The 20,647-nt window shown below is 38.8% G+C and overlaps 2 protein-coding genes across 3 annotated transcripts in view; one reads left to right on the top strand and one right to left on the bottom strand.

The window, feature by feature from the left end:
• Nucleotides 1-12,465, top strand: part of LOC133529268 (inositol oxygenase) — a 33,046-nt gene extending 20,581 nt beyond the window's left edge. For both annotated transcript variants that reach the window (XM_061866963.1, XM_061866964.1), the window contains 6 exons: nt 6,749-6,926; nt 7,792-8,000; nt 8,181-8,317; nt 9,320-9,454; nt 10,732-10,827; nt 11,722-12,465. In XM_061866963.1, coding sequence (XP_061722947.1) covers nt 6,749-6,926; nt 7,792-8,000; nt 8,181-8,317; nt 9,320-9,454; nt 10,732-10,827; nt 11,722-11,830 — 864 coding nt within the window. In that variant the 3' untranslated portion in view covers nt 11,831-12,465. The remainder of the gene's footprint in view (nt 1-6,748; nt 6,927-7,791; nt 8,001-8,180; nt 8,318-9,319; nt 9,455-10,731; nt 10,828-11,721) is intronic.
• A 1,418-nt stretch (nt 12,466-13,883) lies between these two features.
• LOC133529098 (uncharacterized) overlaps nt 13,884-20,647 on the bottom strand; it is a 57,728-nt gene continuing 50,964 nt past the window's right edge. The window contains exon 23 of the mRNA XM_061866718.1: nt 13,884-18,805. Within this exon, the coding sequence (XP_061722702.1) occupies nt 18,716-18,805 (90 nt within the window). The 3' untranslated portion in view covers nt 13,884-18,715. The remainder of the gene's footprint in view (nt 18,806-20,647) is intronic.

Raw genomic sequence — 20,647 nt, forward strand, 5'->3', positions numbered from 1 at the left:
TCTAAGTGTCAGAGATAAAATATAAAAATATATATTAAATTATCCTTAGAGATGTAGAGGGTCGCCAAGGCTTGAATTCTTATATAAATAATTAAAAGACAAATAAATTAAAACAGACAAGAACCGAATGAAGTGTCTCACGTTAATGTCACTCAAAAGTAAAGTTACGTACTTTAACATAACCTGTACCCCGTGTAAGCTTAAACAGACCGGTCTCCACAAACAGCACCCGTTCACGAGTATGACGTGTATCTCAGCCATCGCCTCCCTCAACCTTCATTCGGGAAAGTGGCGACCCGATCAACGACGCCACCGTAAGTAAAGACTTTTAAGCGAGCATGACATGTTCAAGCTGCCGGGTTGTATTAATATAAATATAATAAAAAAAATTGTGAGATACAACATTTGTGCTTGTAAGTTGCATTAAAGACGGCATAGCGCCACATAAACGCGACTACATATTATTCATAAGGAGTGCCTACCTATAAAACTAAATTATAAATTTAAATTGACTTAGAGATGTACAGGTCTCTAAGTGTCCAAATCATTAAAATAGGTATTAAAATAAAATGAAATTTAAAATAAAATAAAATTTAAAATAAAATAAAATCTTAGAGGTGTATAAGGTCTCTAAGTGTCCAAAACTAAAATAATACAATCAAACGAGAACATGATGTTCTCTTGTGTCAGTTCTACTGGACGCTAGTATGGTTATTTCACAGGAAGAAAACGAAAACACTATTACTGACATTTTTATCATACTATCAAGATCAAGCTACTGGCTTAAAGGCATCCTTATCATCTATGAAATCATTCACAGCATAATACGCCTTACTTAACAAAGAGCTCTTAACGTGTGACTTAAATTTGTTAAGAGGCAAATTCACTATATCAGTGGGAACTTTGTTATAAAAACGTGTACAGTTCCCGACGAAAGACGTACTAACCTTACGGAGGCGGTGGGCGGGCACAGCAAGTTTATGCTTGTTTCTAGTGTTATAGTTATGGATATCACTGTTAAGCTTGAATTCGTTAATGTTTTTCCGAACATACATAATATTCTCAAGTATGTATTGAGATGCAACGGTAAGAATGCTTGCATCTTTAAATTTCTCTCTTAGGGATACTCGAGCGCCCAGTCCATAGATGGAACGTACAGCTCGCTTTTGCAGTACAAATATTGTCTGAATGTCTGCCGCTTTTCCCCACAACAGAATTCCATACGACATAACACTATGGAAGTAACTAAAGTAAACCAGCCTGGCCGTCTCTACGTTTGTTAGCTGTCTGATTCTCCTCACTGCATAGGCTGCTGAACTAAGTTTGCCGGCTAAAGTGGCTATATGTGCATGCCATTGCAGTTTTGAGTCTAAAGTGACTCCCAGGAAAACAGTTCGATCTTCAAATTCCAGCGTATCACCTTTTATTTTAATCTTGCTGTTATTTACCTGCTTGACGTTAGGTAGCGTAAATTTGATGCATTTGGTTTTCTTTGCGTTCAAAAGCAAATTGTTTGCCGTAAACCAGTTTAATACGGTAGATAGCGCGTCATTAATGCTCTCGAATCTATTTTCCTTTCTGTTCACTTTAAATATAAGGGAAGTGTCATCTGCAAACAACACTATATCATGTCTTTCTTGCACAACTTTTGGTAGGTCATTGATGTATACCAAAAACAGGAAGGGACCAAGAATTGAACCTTGCGGCACTCCGAGGGCTACCGGGGACCCAGCCGATTGAGTTCCATTAATAACTACTCGCTGAGTTCTATTCGAAAGGTACGATGAGACAAGGTCAAGGGCACTAGCTTTTATCCCATAGTGGCTTAATTTTCTCTTTAAATTTTCGTGATCAACGCAATCAAATGCCTTCGACAGATCACAGAAAATTCCAATAGCATCTTGAGCTTTTTCCCAAGCGTCAAAGATGTGTTTTAGAAGTACCACACCGGCGTCAGTAGTTGATCGACCTCTGGTAAAACCAAATTGATTGCTATCAAGCAGTTTATTTCTGTTGAAATGTGACGATAGTTGATTTAGAATAAGTTTCTCGAACACTTTGCTTAATGCAGGTAGTATTGAAATAGGTCTAAAGTTTGTGGAGTCGGTTCTTGTTCCTGATTTAAACAACGGGATAATTTTGCTATGTTTCATAATATCTGGAAAAATTCCAGCATCAATGCATCTGTTGAAAATCTCAGCTAAGTATGGTGCAATCGATTCAATAATGGAATGTAATACTTTGACTGACAGACCCCATAGGTCTTCTGTTTTCTTTATATTTAATGACCTAAAAGTCTTAAGAACTATGTTCGGAGTGACATACGAAAATTTGAAAATTTCTGTACATTCCGCCACATTTGTCTTCAAAATTTCTTCAGCGACATCTGGCGATGAATTAAGAGACTTTGTTGTTTCTACCGGTATATTCGAGAAAAACCGCTCAAAATGATCTGCCACTTCACGGTCAGAACTTACTAAAGTGTCAGCAATTCGTACGGTGTAGTGCGGATCCTTCATCTTACGTTTTCCAGTTTCATTGCCGATTACTTGCCATACAGTTTTAACTTTATCACTAGAACTTAGGATCTTTTTGGACAAATAATCAGCTTTAGCGGCGACACACATCATCTTAAAAGATTTAGAAAAATTCTTAACGTACTCCAGAAATTCCGGCCTTTTATCAGTTGCTTTTAAATCATACAAGTCGTATAGTCGGCGTCTTTTCTCGTGAATATCCGGCGTAGCCCAGTCGCAAAATTTAGTCTTGGCCTTGCCTTGCACCTTCTTCTGAATGAAACAGGCATCAAATTCCGTTTTAATACAGTTAAACAACTCGGAACTCAAACAGTCAGGGTTATCCTGATTACATGAAAGACAACATAATTGTTTAGTGATTTTACGATTGAATAAATCTAGGCGCTTTTCGGAAATCGGCCTGCACATGGTATCTTGAGGAATTTGTTCAGTTTTCCCGCTGAAAGACGCTTTTAATCCACAGTGATCAGAACTTAGGTTGTTAATAACAGATTTACTAATCGCATCCTTGTTACTAAAGATGTTATCTATACATGTAGCACTGGTTGCTGTGATTCGAGTAGGCTCACAAAATACATTGACTAAATTGAAGGATTTAAAAGTATTTAATAACCTTCCACAAAATGGCGAATTTTCAAGTAAGTTAATATTAAAATCGCCACACACAATTATATTTTTCGGAGTTCTAAAAATACTACTAAGGACTTCATCTATGACCGATTCAAATAAGTTATAGTCCGCCGATGGGGGCCTGTACACGCATACAATTATAAATTGTTCCAACTCAACACAGGAAAGTTCTATATGCCGTTCCACAGACATGTCAACAATGTCTCTACGTTCCTTACTTTTTAAATTATGTTTCACCATTATCAATGACCCGCCGCGATTGCAGGATTTCCTAAAAAAGAACTTACTATATTATTATTATTGAAATTAAACATAAACTCATGACCTTTAAGCCAGTGTTCAGTAATACAGAGAACGTCAATATTGTCGGACTGTAAAAACAAATCAATTTCAAGTTCCTTACAGGCAAATCCTTGGATATTTTGGTGAACTAAGTTCAATAAATCGGTTTTACTAAACATACTAGCATCGCAGTGATCAATAGGAACGGAGCCGGCTGGTGCACACGTTGTCGTAGCGGTTAGTTTAAATTCAAATCTCCAGACGGCTCCATCTCAAAACCTACGCTACCAAGGCGTAAAATACTACGTGACTTAAGGCTATTAGACGCCGCGCTAGCCACGACGGGGTCTTCAATATTATATGCTAACAGGTTAGCACACTCTACTAGACATCTTCTGGGTAGCTAGGAGGCCGCCGGCTCCACGAAGGGCAGCGGCGTCGGAGCTGGCTCGACATAGGTCAGCAGCGACAAAGCCAGCTTGACAAGGCTCGGCGGCGACGGAGCCAGCTCGACAAGGCACGCCCGCTCAATAAGGCTCGGCGGTGATGATGGCTGCAGTGGCGTCGTGTCCACGGGGCTGGGGGCAGGCTCGGGACTGCGGCGCAGCTCGGGTGCGAGGGAAGCGCGCGAGGCGAAGAGGGCGCGCAGCGCTGGCGAGCACGGTGCGGCCAGGACGGCGCGCAGCGCGGGCGACTCCGGTGCCACGGGGCGCGTCGGAGGCCGCGGCGAGTCCATGCGCAGAGGGTAGCCGCTGCCCGGTTCTAGAACATTATTCATAAAGGCTATGTATTCCTGTAATGCTTTAGTTGATAGTTCGTCTCTATTATTGAGGTCTTTTAACTTTAATTCCAATTTATTTAATTCATCGGATTGATGATTCAACTCTTCTACTGTTCGGTCTAATTTGTATTGACAATTTAGAAGTTCAACACTCAAGGCGACACTATTACATTTAGATTGTAGTGTTTTGAATACTGAATTATTGCGTTTTACTAAAAGTTTTGATCTTTTTATGAATCTACTTAATTTTAAATATTTTTTTATTTTCTTGGAGCCTTTCAGTGTAATTATACTATCACTGCTGCCCTCTATGGGCACAGAACTTGTAAAACCTACAGTTCCTACCATAGGGGAGCTACCTGTGTTTTCATTATCTAAATCTAGTTCAAAACTATTAAGTTCTGCAAAAATACTTAAATTATTGTTAGGCGGTCCGGACTGGCCGGAGCAATACTTGCAAATATTTTTTGACTCCGACTCCTCCAGCTGTTGTTCCAGGTCCTGAATGCGTTGCAATGCCTGCTCGTGTATCTCCTGGCATTGCTGGAACCGGTCAACAGCAGCCTGAAGTTCATCCCGCTGCCCTTGCATGTCCTCAAATTCAATATCCTGATTTGCAAGCTGACTTTTGAGAGTTGTATTTGTTCGAACAACACGCTCAAATTCCTGTTCACTCTCTTCCTGCTCTTGGAGGAGTTTTGTATTCAACACAGCGGCTTCTTTGAGGTCTTTTTGTAATTGTTGCACTTTAGCCACCAAGACATCCTTGCGTGTAGTCATTTTAGTGGTTTTTGCTGTAAACATATTCATAATGTGAGATATCTGTGCCAGAAAATGTAATGAATTTCAATGCTTCTAACAAAATATAATGACTAAAATAAAGTAAAAATAACTCCACTGACTTAATTTCTAAGTAAGATTGCAAAGTAAACTTTATAATTCACTATCTTGCAAGTTCACTCATTACCACAGGGTATAATTTTATTGTTCTTGAAGTGATTTAAAAATGAATTAAGATATTTTGATATGTTAGAATCCTGTTATGTTACAAACCAAGTTCTTCACTAAACATATAAAGGTAGCACAAAATAAAGTTTGACAAATAATAATTCTAGACAAATAAACAAAAAACTAGGCTTATAAATTATGAAAACAATACTCATCTGTAAAAATCTGCGGTAAAATACAGGCAAATACGGTGTAATTTTAAATTTGGAACGTTACGCCGTTGACAGTTGCCTTGTTTTCTGTCGTCAATTTTTTCTTCATATGTTACATTAGAAGGATAACGATGTTCTACTTCAATTGCGATGTGAACTTTTTATTTATCACCAAAACTTCTTAATTATTACATTATAACGTTTTAAATAATTATTTTAATACGCAGAGCTAATTTGACGTTTGCTCCCGGCCAGTGTTGCCAGCGCCAGTCAGTTATCATAGTTTTTTTGTGTAATTTGACATTTAGAGACAGTATACATCTCTAATAAAGTATTTATTATTTCATCGATTCCATATTTGTAATTGTTTTTTTTTTTTAATTTTTATTGTTTGTAAAAATGGACATGTAAAAGTGCCCCTGTGGCCTATTTGCTGAATAAATGTTTGATATTTGATATTTGCGCTCGCTTGGCTCTGCTTCCGAAGATGATGAGATTGATGAGGGTGGGCCGGGATAACCCTGCATTCCTCTTGAAATGGGCCGGGATAACCCTGGACACCTCTTGATTTGCGAGCCGGGAAATCTCTGGACAAGACTCTTCTTTCTTCGTACTCTTTATTAATTTCTCTTCCTAACTCGGTTTCCGATTTTTGATGTTGGTTGGTTCTTCTTGGGTTGTTTCTTGGTTGGTTTGTTTCGTTGAAAGTGTGATTGATGTTCTGGGTTGATCTAAATGCGTTGGTCCCTTATTTTGTAGTTTTGGTAGATTTTTTCTTTCTTGAGTGTTAGTCACAGATTTTGTTAGTTCTTTGGTTCGCTGGTCTGGATAACCATCAAATAACAAGCGTAGTATCAGAAAATTCTTCGCTGGTACTTATTGCAGGATCGCCATCAAATAACAAGGAGTGTTCCTGTTTTGTATGTTTCGAGCAGGTCCAGGGAATAGTAGTATAACACCTTATGTGTTATAGTTTAAGAACTTATATTCTCTAAAAACCTGCCTATATATACACGTTAGGTTGCGCTGACACAAGCAATATGCGTTTATGTCGCAGTAAACCATAGTGTCACAATTTATTTTAAACTAAAACCTAAAAACCAAAACTATTTTTGTTTAAAAGAAGATGCATACGTATTTCATTGTTAGAAAATCACAAATAAATTTGAAATCGTAAATATGCCACTGGACATCCTGTACATATAATCACGGCTAATTTTTGGAGGGGTACGTAGAGATCACGGGTTCCCACTTGCTATTGCTACAATCCTTGCATACCTGGTTTAGGATACCTACGTCCCAAGAGTGACGTGAATCTAATGACCAAAATGACTTAATAGTTCTATCCGCGGTTCCAGGAAGGACCCATTGGCATGATCGACCCATCGCTGCTGCTGCGGCCGGAGAAGGTGTACGACGACAAGCCCATCGACGCCTTCCGCGACTACTCCGTGGACGATACCGATCCCATCAAGGAGCGCGTGCGCAGGACTTACTACGAGATGCACACCAACATGACTGTCGACTTTGTCAAGGGTAAGGATATTGAAGGACCCGTTGGCATGAGCTGTCGCTGCTGCTGCGGCCGGAGAAGGTGTACGACGACAAGCCCATCGATGCCTTCCGCGACTACTCCGTGGACGACACCGACCCCATCAAGGAGCGCGTGCGCATGACTTACTACGAGATGTACACCAACATGACTGTCGACTTTGTCAAGGGTAAGGATATAGAAGGGCCCGTTGGCATGAGTCTTCGCCGCTGCTGCGGCCGGAGAAGGTGAACAACGACCCTGTCGACGCCTTTCGCGACTACTCCGTCGACGACACACCACCACCACGACACATTAAGGAGCGCGTGCGCAGGACTCCGAGATGCACACTAATAAGACTGTCGACTTCGTTAAAGGTTATAATTTTTAATGTCCAGAGCTGGTAAATGTACCGTTTCTGCGCAATCGCGGACAGCATACGTACGGCTTGCATGCTGCGAATGGCTACCGGTGCATTTTTAGATGGACGGTGCACTTTCCACGAAACACTTACAATAGACCCAATCTTCATAGTTACTTACTCGCCTAAAGTTAAGTAGGCTGCAAAATGTACCTAAACCATTATCTAAAATTTGACCCTTTTCTTAGCATTGCACCTATACCACGAGTACATGATTATATTATATATTTTACATCGTCTTTTTTGTAGAGCATTTTTTTGCTCTTTTAAGCACAGGCGGAGCTTGAATCTCACGATTTTTTTTAATTTTGATGAAACGGGTTAATGTACATGTTTAGTAGGTAGGTTTAGTACCTATATAGTTTCCTTCAAGTGAAAGCAAGCCAATGCAGCGAAAATATATATTTAAGGAGATCGTCTATTGATAATACATATTACTATCTTTCCAGCAAAGATGGACAAATGGCTGAAGTTCAACCACTTCAAGTCCACGGTGAAGGACGCACTGATCAAGCTAAACGAGCTGGTGGACGAGTCAGACCCTGACTCCGATCTGCCGAACATCGTGCACGCTTTCCAGACGGCTGAACGCATCCGCCAGGAGCATCCGGACAAGGATTGGATGCACCTGATCGGACTTATCCACGATCTTGGCAAGGTACGGAGACGTCACGGAGAAACTAACTTTTTTAGTGTGTTGGTTATTTGCTGATCTTTGGAAGATATATTTTGAGGCAAAATGTTACGAAGAATGGTAATTGACCTAGACACTGTATAAGCGTCAACATATTTTTCTTTAACATTATTGAAGTTAGTCAATATAGTCAACCGTTTTCAGGTAATGGCGTTCTTCGGTGAGCCGCAGTGGTGCGTGGTGGGCGACACCTTCCCCGTCGGCTGCAAGTGGGGCAAGAGCATCGTCTACGGAGACGACAGCTTCAAGGACAACCCCGACACTTACAACCCTAAATACAAGTGAGTTCTGCATCGTCATCTCAATCTTTCGACGGTTGTTCAGCACGTCCCCGTCGGCTGCAAGTGGAGCAAGAGCATCGTCTATGGCAGTGGTTCCTAACCTTTTCAGTTCTGCCAGTGCCACCCCTATGACTAACTAGGGAACCCGATTTTACCCCTACTCCGAATAAATATCAATATTCTTTCTTACAGGTCTAATTTCTGTTATATTTAATTGAGCTTATTACCCCCGTAAAATACCAGTTTTATCCCTACGGGGGTAATTACCTCCAGGTTAGAAACCGCTGGTCTACCGAAACGACAGCTTCAAGGACAAACCAACACTTACAACACTACATACAAGGAGTTTTGCATTGTCATCTCTCGCGTGTCAAATACCGGCTGGAAAAATGAGATTTTTTTAACGACATACTAATATCTCGACGACCGGTTTGGCCTAGTGGGTAGTGACCCTGCCTACGAAGCTGATGGTCCCGGGTTCAAATCCTGGTAAGGGCATTTATTCGTGTGATGAGCATGGATATTTGTTCCTGAGTCATGGGTGTTTTCTATGTATTTAAGTATTTATAAATATTTATATATTATATATATCGTTGTCTAAGTACCCTCAACACAAGCCTTATTGAGCTTACTATGGGACTTAGTCAATTTGTGTAATAATGTCCTATAATATTAAAAAAAAAAAAATTAAAAAAATATAAATTTTGTCGTCTGCTCGTTTGAGTTCTTACCCCCTTATACATAAACGTCTACCAAAGTTACTTTGCATGCGGCATCGTAACTTTAATAGACGTTTAAGAATAAGGGGGTTAATGTTTACCTACACAATACCATTAACTAGATATAGGGATTAAACCGCTTATAGAACTAAGTTGAAATTTGAAGTTCCGTTTTCTCTCTTTACGAAGGCTTTCATGCCTAGTCAAATACGACTCGTTTTGAAAAGCTCTTTAAAAATTATGACAAGTTTCATCCCTAAACCGATAATATCTTGACCTTCAGCACCGAGAGCGGCATGTACAAGCCGAAGTGCGGGCTGGAGAACCTGACGATGTCGTGGGGTCACGACGAGTACCTGTACCGCATGCTGGTGCACAACAAGTGCAAGTTCCCCAAGGAGGGGCTCTACATGATCAGGTACACATAATTCGATAGAGCGGAAGGAGTGAAGCTCTTCCTTTTTGTAAGTATAGTTGGTGAAATATAACGATTGGTCTTTAACACTTTATCTTTACAAATACAAAAGGACAAAAGGGGTGTGAAGTGCTTTGCCGCACGTTTGTGGAATAATATCGACACGTTATTAGGTAAATGAATCTTTTTTCGACAGAAATCGTATTTTCGTTGAAATTAATATTTCTTTACATAAATCTTTTACTTTTTTATATAATAGATTACGAATTGAAAAGTTAGAATGCTTGGAATGCTAGGAAAACATAGGAATTAAGTAAAATGTAGAAAAGTAACTGGGGATAGGTTGTTTAGCTAAAGTATACTTTAGACAAAACGGGGTGCTAATTGTTTTATCACCCTATTGTAAGAGAGCCATTAGCGATAACATTCATCGGTGCAAATAATATTTCTTCGACTATACTAAACTAACCTAACACAGAAAGTACGTCGTAGTCAACGATCTACGACTCGTACATCTGTCGCACTAAATGCAGACTCTTCGCAGGAGCAACATCCAGGCGAACTACGCGATATGGCCTCCAAGGTCCAGCCATACAAATGAAAAATCTAAAATTTGAACCTGTAATGTTCCATGCATTACATACAGTTGTATAGTTGATTTTATTTTGTCTGTAAATTAAATAAAACGAAACAAATGCAACTCTGTTCCAAATGAATATGATTTAAATTTCATCGAACAGAATAAGTGCTATAGGTAGAACCGGCCTTACGATGATATTGGAACTACGTAGACTCACGGTGTGGAAAAAATGGAAAATAGTTATTTGTTTTACAAGGGGGCGAAGTTGTTGTTGAACTGCTAATATTGATACCCGAGTTAGCGAAAGATTCTAAAAAAGAATTATTAGCGTAGCGAGTGCTTCGAAAATTGAATCTTGAGCGCACCTTCGCAGTTTCAAGGCACTAGGGTTGAACAAACATTGGCACCGAATAAAATACAACATTTTTCACCACCCCAACGCGAGGAATATACTAACTGCAAAACATTACAAATCAAATCCAAATAACGCTATTCAATATTTATAATTCCAAATAATCACTCAAAATGAGGAAACAAGTCATTACCAGCTGGTGTGGTGAAATATATTTGACGGGACGACATCAACTGTCAATAACTAATGTGTCCCGACCCCGCCAGGCGGCGCCACACTCATACACACAGCGGAATGGTGTGACGGGAAGAGAGTAAGTTGTTTAACGTATTTTATTTTATTTTTCAGATACCACTCGTTCTACCCGTGGCACGCGGGCGGCGACTACAAGCACCTGCTTGTCGACGGCGACAAGGAGATCGAGAAAGCTGTCCTCGAGTTCAAGTGAGTTTAACGACCGGTCTGGCCTATTGGGTAGTGCCTATGAAGCCGATGGTCCTGGCCCGGTAAGGGCATGTATATGTGTGATGAGCACAGATATTTGTTCCTGAGTCATAATATATATATCGTTGTCTGAGTACCCACAACACAAGCCTTCTTGAGCTTACCGTGGGACTTAGTGAATTTGTGTAATAATGTCCAATACATGAGTGACTCAATCTCAATTCACTTGAGTGACTCAATATTATAGAAGAAAAGGAATATAAAATGGCCTAGCAGCGTTTCAAACTCCTTATCCACATGCCCAAAAGCTGTTAACTGTTGCCCACTTTACAGTTCTGACGAACACATAAGTTTTCTCTCCTGTGGACAATAGTTAATAGCTTGTGGGCATGTAGGTAATTATTTTATCATACTTATCTAAATAACACTACCTTTTCATGTGGGTAAGGATTAAATAAGAAAATCAAACTTGCCCTTAACTTTTGGGTGGAAAGACGTGTAGTTTTGAGTTTGACCCAAAAATCATGCAAACTAATGATGATGATTAGAGTTCGTCTAAAACAAAATCATCAGTAAATTTACACCGTTAAAATTAACTTATTAAATGCTAACAATAACACAGAATAATTAATAGTAAGACCGTACAGAACCGAAGTTTAGCAGCAATTCAAGGACGAATTGTGCTGTCCCTTTCTATAGCACTATCCCTTTCGGCTATTAGGATTTGTCAACATTCAAGTCATTATCATTTGTGTCTTAGTTGTGCACGCAAAGGGACTTCAATCTGTGCCAATCCTAATAATTGCTCGTAGCAATGCTGAGCCGAACGGAGCCGATAATGACCGAAAGGATCAGTTTCGCCCCCCCTGACAATAACAACGTTTTTTTTTCCAGCAAATACGATCTGTACACAAAGAGCGCCTCAGTCCCAGACATCGACGCGCTGTGGCCTTACTACGAGACGCTCATCGAGAAATACATGCCCGGCGTTCTCGACTGGTAGACAATATGGAAACCTCTCCTGCCATCAAACGACAAGCGATATTCACCTTTAGTGTAAGGCCTGAGTGGACGCTCGAGTTGGGCGTGCAGCAGGGCGGGACGTGCGTCGCTTGTGAGCCCGACGCCACGCTGTACGCCCCGCCGAACGCTCCGCTTCGAGCGATCACACAGGCCTTAGTATAAGATGTACCATTGTCCGATTAGAATTGACAAAAATGTTTAATGCTTGATATTTTTGCACTTTAACTTTTTTTTTTTACGTAATACGAGAGTTAAGAGGCGGGCAAAATAGCAGTCAATTTTACTACCGCGTACCACGTTCCACGTGTTGCCTCTCTATCGCACTTGTAAATTCGTACGCAAGTGTGACAGGGAGGTAACAACTCAAACGTGGTCCGCGGCAGGCCCTCTGTTTATGTTACGAAGAGGATGGGATTCGTTTTAAAATTTCCGAGGGCAATTATAATGATCCGAAACTACTCTGTTTTTCTTAATCTATCTATCGTCTATCCTTCTCCTTTTCATGCCTTCAGAAGAGTACCAGTGACGTATTTTAATGTATATAATTGTAAATAGACATAAGAGGATAAATTGGCCAATTTATCTGATCTGAAATAAATATAAGTAACAACAGAATTGGTTTTATTTACCATTCCTCACGCAGCATTAAATAGGTTCTCAAAAACAGTTGACGTGATTTTTTTATGTGGATTGGTTCAATTGGTTGCGATTGTGCGATGAGTTCGCATCACGCGCGGGATTGGTCGCAACTGAACTAGGCACGATTCTTAGTGCCCGTAAGGCCCGTCCTTACGACTAAATATATGTTAATGATTGGTTCCTAACAAACACATCCGTCGGAACGCATATCCTCGCTCATCTCTGGTGGAAATGCAGCATTAGATGGGGTCGTACATAGATGGTAGGATCCTATAGATTTGCTATACGCGTGCGCCCGTGAGGGACAGAACATACGCAATGCGCAAAATTAAAAACACGTTTTACATTCCTGACAACATGCTAAAAACCACCTACGTAATTTGGTCGAGTTATTTGTTGCCAGCCATACTAAAATTTACGAGATTTAGAGATTTTGAACTATTATTTATAGCTGACAGCTGGACACATTTGCAACAGTTCTGCCTATGGAGATTCTATTCCTTGCCTCTACCATCCATACGCAAAACAGCGCCCTCTGTCTTGGAGGTCAAACTAAGGGGCACGTTTTTTAGACTTTACCTCTCTATTACAATAGTCTTTGATAAAACTTTGGGTCTAGTCCCCGAGATTTTTACGGGCGGCTGGATCCATAAGGTATTTTGGTTGCTTAGTACATAGGTCACTTGATACGTTTTGAAATAGACAAATATGAAACAAAGAGGTGGCTTATCACATATACTTTTTAAAACTATATTTCCGTAGATAATGTTTTCTTGGTGACTGGTCGGGCCTAGTGGGTAGTGATGTGACCCTGCCTATGAAGCCGATGGTCCTGGGTTCGAATCCCGGTAAGGGCATTTATTTGAGTGATGAATACAGATATTTGTTCCTGAGTGATGGATGTTTTCTATATATTTAAGTATTTGTATATTATATATATCGTTGTCTGAGTACCCAACAACACAAGCCTTCTTGGCTTACCGTGGGACTCGGTCAATTTTTGTATGAATGTCCCTATAATATTTATTTAATGTTTGGCGGGCAAAAAAAAGATTTAAATTTTGAAAATGTCGGCGCGGGCTAGAGATGTCTTACGAATATTTTATATAAAAAGAAAGTAAATTCTCGCCAAATATTGTCATATAGTTTTAAAAAGTATATGTGATAGGCCACCTTATTGTTTCATATTTGTCTATTGCAAAGCTTATCTACCGACCTATGTACAGTCAGCGTCAAATACTTCGTAGCAGTCAAAGTGGCCAAATAGTTCGGTACACCATACTAAATATATGGTGTACCGAACTATTTGGCTACTTTGGTTGCTACAAAGTATTTGACGCTGACTGTACTTTGTGGACCTACTTAGCGGGATGATGGGACGAAACAAACAAAAATTATAAATAAGGAACTTTAATTAGGCTCTATTTACACAGGTACAGTCATATCAAAATAGACAATTAATAGTTCTGAATACATTCAACAAACAAAGGTAACCAAGTTTAACTCACCCTCATAATAGTTAAACATCCTCCTACAGGAAGCATTGTTAATATTCAATACAATAGAGATCGAATCTAATCTCAAGTTTTCCCAACTAACGAAAAACTTCATAAAAATATGTTCCTAAAATTATATGATAGGTACATTCTGACGTCTGAAAATATCCATACGGACAAAGTGCCAAAAATATGTATATACGACCTTATTGCCCATATATTAAGGTGTATATTTGGTACTTTCCGTATCTATATTTACTCGAGCTATTTTGCACCGTGTTGATGACAAAAATACATAGAGTCAGACCAAGATAAGTTGGCAGCGATTTTGATAGTCCGGCGTGTGCAAGTGTTAAGTAAACGTCATAATTTCATAGAAGTTTGACGTTTAAAATAACACTTGCACTGTCTGGGCTGTCAAAATCGCTGCCAACTTATCATGGTTTGACTCTGCTTAGTATTTTCGCCGTGAGGCGGTTTAGGTAAAACAAAACACAATTTTAAGAAATATTTCGTTAATAAGGAAGAAAACATACACTTATTTCACAAATACACGGAGTTTCACGAGGCACCCGAAATATTTTAATAGTGTATTCCTGATCATATTAAAGGACTAAAGTATCCTATATACTTTTCTGGAATTTGCCTAGTTTCAGAGTTAATCATTGACATATATCTAAGGACGGGTCTTACCGGGCAATAAGAATGGCAACGCGATTGGTTGATGAGTTCGCATCACGCGCGCGATTGGTCGCAACTAGTTGCGTTAGACTGCATGATTGGTTCGAATTCGTGAGTGACACCGCTGAACTAGCACCGTTTTTAGTGCCGGTGAAGCCTGTCCTTAGGTATATGTCAATGGAGTTAATGCCAATTGAAAAAAAAACATACTTAGCGCTAAACACATATTTGATGGTGATGTTGTTACTATGGCGTCTACAGTCTAAATATCCTCATCGATAGGTGTAAAAACGTGACAAATAACACTTTGATAAAACTAGGTTTTACGAAAAAAAGTAAAAAAATATTTTAAGTGACAAGTTTACTAATAAAACATTTCATTTTGTGTACAAATACATTTAAAAAAACCTATTATTTTTGGCGACATTGACCTAAACTTTTTCCTTCTTTTGGAGTTTTACGTTTGGGTTCCTCGTGATATTCCTCGTATAGGTATCGTCATAATTTACATATTTGCATTATAGACGTTATAACATTGAATTAAGGTTCAAACTTGTAAAAAGCGTCCGTAGACTTTCAATTCATAAAAATATCACGTTCTCAATAAAATACAATCGGCAAAATCAATCGAGTCATGCACATCCAATAAAACTTTATAATAATAAAAACATTCACTCATACGTGCTAAAGTAATTTCTAATTTATAAATCTAACATAATCCATTTCAACCAATCAAATCACAGCATTTCATGTTCGAGAACAACTCATCTGTGATTGGCTAAGTCCAATTTTATGAATGAACCGTATAAAGTACTGTAATACCATTTTAAAGATTTAGAGTTATGAACTCTATGGAAGATATATTTAAGGTCTATTATTAGGTTTTAGCTGTGTTATTAACTTATGTACTCACGAAATAGAAGAAATTCAACCGTAATTCAGCGACATAAGGTATAATTTAAAGATTAGATATTTCATAAGAGATACAAAACACGAATACACATAATAATGAAGGATAAACTTACGTGTATCTAAGAGTAATAGAAAAATACATGTACAATGGTGGACAAGCTGTTATAAAAATATCTACATATATAATGGCGTATAGCATAGGCAAAATATATGACTTTATATTTATTACCAATATCTTAGAAATATTAAGGAATATGTCACAAAGCTATCATTTTGTTTAGTCAAAAAAGAAATAAGTAGGATTTAGTAGACTAAAAAAATATTACAGATTAGGTATGCCCATTGCCCAGGTTGATTTCTGAGGTCCTAACGCAAACACCGAAGTTCGCAAATTGCGGGCATCTTTGTTGTTTACTCCAATTAAGGAGTAATTAGAGTGATAGAGAAAGATGCCCGCAATTAGCGAACTCCGGTGTTCGCGGTAGGCCCCCTGGTATTTTATTAGATTTTTGAATGGTGAAAAAACTAAATGATAGCATTGATAAAATTGATGATTATATAATATACGAACATAGTAAGCAATTCGTTATTGGTTGTAGAAGAGACGTAAAGTGTAAGAAAAAAATGGGAGCCGATTTTGACAGCTGAACTAGCCTCTACCCTCCATGAAAGAAACAATGATTGAGTGAGATGTGTATAATCTAAGACAATTTCTTGCTTCGAATTTGACAGGTAAACAAGATGGCGCTGTACAGCTCCATGTCAAACTAAGAGGCACGTTTTTTAGTTAGACTATCTCTCTATTACAATTAATTATCTTTGACAGCGCCATCTAATTCAACGATCAAGCTCGAAGCAATTTTTTTATTTATCGGATTTTCTTCTACAATCAATAACTCTTTGTTATAAAGATAATACACGAGTTAGCCGCATTATTGCTAAATATATAAATTGGAATAAGTATATACCTACTAAGATACATTACTAGAATAGTGGAAAATATACTAAATGCAAACTTAAGGCCATCAATCCAATATCAATTCTAATTGAAGTCCAGCTAATGGTTTTGTAGAATAGGTTACGAGCAAAAATGTGTTTCAAAGCCTACAATCCGTTATTTATTAAAAAAACTTACCTATACATAAGAGCGTTTTGACACTGTCCGATGCGAGAGGCACTTGTTTTACATTTAACTTCTTTATGGTCGTATCCGACATCCGATATCGGATTGGACAATGTGAAAACGCTCTTACATGTCAAAGACAATTCCACAGCGAAATCTTTCCGATTTTTGCTAATAATCTATACACAAAACCCATACTCCTATATAGCTGTTCTAACGTTCTAATCTTAGCTAACCAATCAGTCTTCTAGCATGGAAAGACGGACGTCACAATAATTCCTCACTTCTCAATATCACGCATTCAAGGCCATTTAGGGTATGTACAATTGTTGATGTCATCTCTGTCACCTGTTCAGTGTCGCTACTGTCAAAGAGAATTTGAAATAGAAGTGGATTGTCAAAGAACATTTTGTAGCCACAGTAAATTTACTGCTATCTTTCGACACATGATTAAAAGTTTTAGAACGCCATTTGACTTTGGTCTTTATTCTTTCACTGATATGTGTTAAATTTGTTGAATATAAAAAAGTGGCGCCATCTTACCAAGCATGGGCTTAAAGGTTGTGGCGCCATCGCCCGATACGATGCCGCCATACCTTTGGCTTTTTTATCTATATCACTTTTTGATCTTTAACAAATTGAACACATATCAGTGAAAGAATAAGGATCAAAGTCAAAAGGCGTTCTAAAAGTTTTAATCATGTGTCGAAAGATGGCACTGTAGCTACGAAGTTTTCTTTGACAATCCACCTCTATTTCAAGTTCTTGGTGACGAGTTTTCGTCTTATAGAGGGTATGGACTTAGAGAGGTTCTTATAGGTTTTTATTCGTCTTAAAGAGGTAAAATGAATGAAATTCCGTATCAGAGAGGTAATTATATTATTAAGTACGGCTTATTATTTTATTTGAGGTACAGAAGTTGATAAATCATTTCGGGATATAGAGGTGCTTTTGGAATACGTCTATTTATTCGAATTAGAGAGGTGGGCATAGAAAGGTGACATCAACAATTACTGTTTCCAATTTCATTATAAGTAAGGCAATTTGAAGTCACTCGGCAATCGCTGCACATCACACCAAGTTCGTAGTCTAGGAGTGTCAATACAACCTTTTAACGGCACTTATTATTTCACAAACGTTCGTTTTAAAAATGGCATGTGAAAGTTTCAGTGAAAGTATTGATATAATCGCGGAATTCATACCTAATTCAATAAAATGATTCAACATCCAAATATTTAAATTAATAAATTCATATACATTATACAATCGTAGAATTTCTGTGAGCGCGTGAATTTTTCAAAACGACTGCGTTACTGAGATTTCATTGCAAAAACAACAATTATAATTCAATACTTATATGTAAAAATCATGTAACTTTACATACCATTTAAAAACCGACTTCAATTACATTGTAACACATGTTTTAATAATGTAATGTTTAAATTGCAACCAATCTTAAAATTAACGCGGCTCTGACATGCGTATATACTCACCGCCTGACGACCGACGTTCTACTCCCAGTACAGTCACCATCAGATATATTGGAGCGGCCGAGGTGCTCAAAAATATCTAAACACGCTAGTGCGTGTCTATTGTTAATACGATAGCTAACGCCTTGACAATAGAGACTTGTTCAGATTTTGCACCTTGGCCGCTCCGATATATCTGATAGCGACTGTACATTGGCCCCAATTAAGTTTTGACTCTTTGTCAATGTGACAGAGTTAAATTTACGCTGGCAAATTTTGTCACCCAGTCGTCTGGAGGATAAACGCTCACATCTAAAGTTGTCCATTGTAGGACTGGTTTACCTCTAACAAGACCTCGTGAATTTCATGATAAATTGGTGATAAAACAACCGGATATAAGTTCTAAATCAATAGTTTTAAGGTATACAGTTACATTTCGAAGTTTCTGTACATGTAAGATAGCTATGTACATGTATAAAAGTCACAACTCCGGGTAGTGTGTTGAACGATTATGAACTGTATAGTGTAAGGAATAAGGTGTTAAGTTACGTTTCGAAGTGTTTGTAGATGCTAGTAACGTAGGCCATGACCTGTTGCCAGTCGGGTCGCTCCTGCTGGATCATGTCTTGTATGTTCTGGAAAGAAAGTTACCCATGTTAAGCCGACTCTAAACTTAGTATCTACGTAATCTTCTTCTTCTTCCTCGCGTTGTCCCGGCATTTTGCCACGGCTCATGGGAGCCTGGGGTCCGCTTGACAACTAATCCCAAGATTTGGCGTAGGCACTAATTTTTACGAAAGCGACTGCCATCTGACCTTCCAACCCAGAGGGTAAACTAGGCCTTGTTAGGATTAGTCCGGTTTCCTCACGATGTTTTCCTTCACCGAAAAGCGACTGGTAAATATCAAATGATATTTCGTACTTAAGAGCCCTTAATCCTTGGAGCGTTCTCCGATTTCACGAAATAACGCTCGATAGATGGCGTTGGCGCTCGGTACGCGAGCGCCGGCAACGCGACGCGCGTTTCAATGCAGACTAGAATAATCTTGATAGTTTTCAATATAATTTCAAGCAACATTAATTTTAGTGTCATATGATATCATACGGGCACTCTTTATTTTATTGTATATGCACAGTAGTTTTTTTTTAATGTACACTACTACTAAGTGTACAGACTACAGAGTGTACTATAACCCTTGCTCTTTATTCTGTCTCTTTCACACCAATGGAAAATGAAGAAGTTACTAAATACTGCAGGTATAAATAAAGTATATTAGTGCGATAGAGAGACAGATAGTGTTTCGTTGTCGTATCGTAAACGATTGGCATGTTGGCCACACACTTGCTTAGTGCCTAGCCAAAATACCAATCGTTTGCGTATATTAGTGCGATAGAGAGAGAGTAGTGTTTCGTTGTCGTATCGTAAACGATTGGCATGTTGGCTACGCACCCATGATACCTAGCCAAGAAGCCAATCGATTGCGCATATTAGTGCGATAGAGAAACAGATAGTGTTTCCTTGTCGTATCGTAAACGTTTGGCATGTTGGCTACGCACCCATGCTGCCCAGCCAAGATGCCAATCGTTTGTGCATATTAGTACGAGAGAGAGACAGATAGTGTTTCGTTGTCGTATCGATTGGCATGGTGGCTACGCACCCATGCTGCGTAGTCAAGATGCCAATCGTTTGCGCACATTAGTGCTATAGAGTTTCAGTGTTATTTGAAATCACGTTAGGGTTTGTATTATTATTTTTGACCCGAATGAAGTCCATCCAGGTTCTTATGATGGAGTCAGGAGTTGGTCACTAGAACTCCTAATCTACTCATTATAATTCCAACGTGTTTGGGCCTGGACCTCATCTAGATCGATGGTGTTCATCAGGGCAAATCTATTGAGCCCAAACACGATGGAGTTATGATGAGTAGATTAGGAGTTCTGGTGACCAACTCCTGACTCCATCATGAGACCCTGGACCTCATCTAGATCGATGGTGCTCATCAGGGCAAATCTTTTGAGCCCAAACACGTTGGAATTATAATGAGTAGATTAGGAGTTCTAGTGACCAACTCCTGACTCCATCATGAGACCCTGGACTTTATCTAGATTGATGATGCTCGTCAGGGCAAATCTATTGAGCCCGAACACGATGAGGTTATGATGAGTAGATTAGGAGTTCTGGTGACCAACTCCTGACTCCATCATTTTTTATTTTTATTTTATTTTATTTATTCATTTTAATTAACACAGTATAACAGTTAAAACTAAAGCACTGTGAAATTACATATTGAACCTAGACAATCTAGACATGTATAATTGGAAAGAGTTGACATGAAACATCAAAATACTAATTAGAATACAGGTGACACTTATAACACAGAGGAGGGACGAATATCCATCATCTCGCTGAACCTCAGACATTCATCACGCACTGACATCCATCTACTTGCAAACACATCACATTCAGGCGCTGATGC

The sequence above is a fragment of the Cydia pomonella genome, chromosome 20 (assembly GCF_033807575.1).
Source record: "Cydia pomonella isolate Wapato2018A chromosome 20, ilCydPomo1, whole genome shotgun sequence".
Taxonomy (NCBI): domain Eukaryota; kingdom Metazoa; phylum Arthropoda; class Insecta; order Lepidoptera; family Tortricidae; genus Cydia; species Cydia pomonella.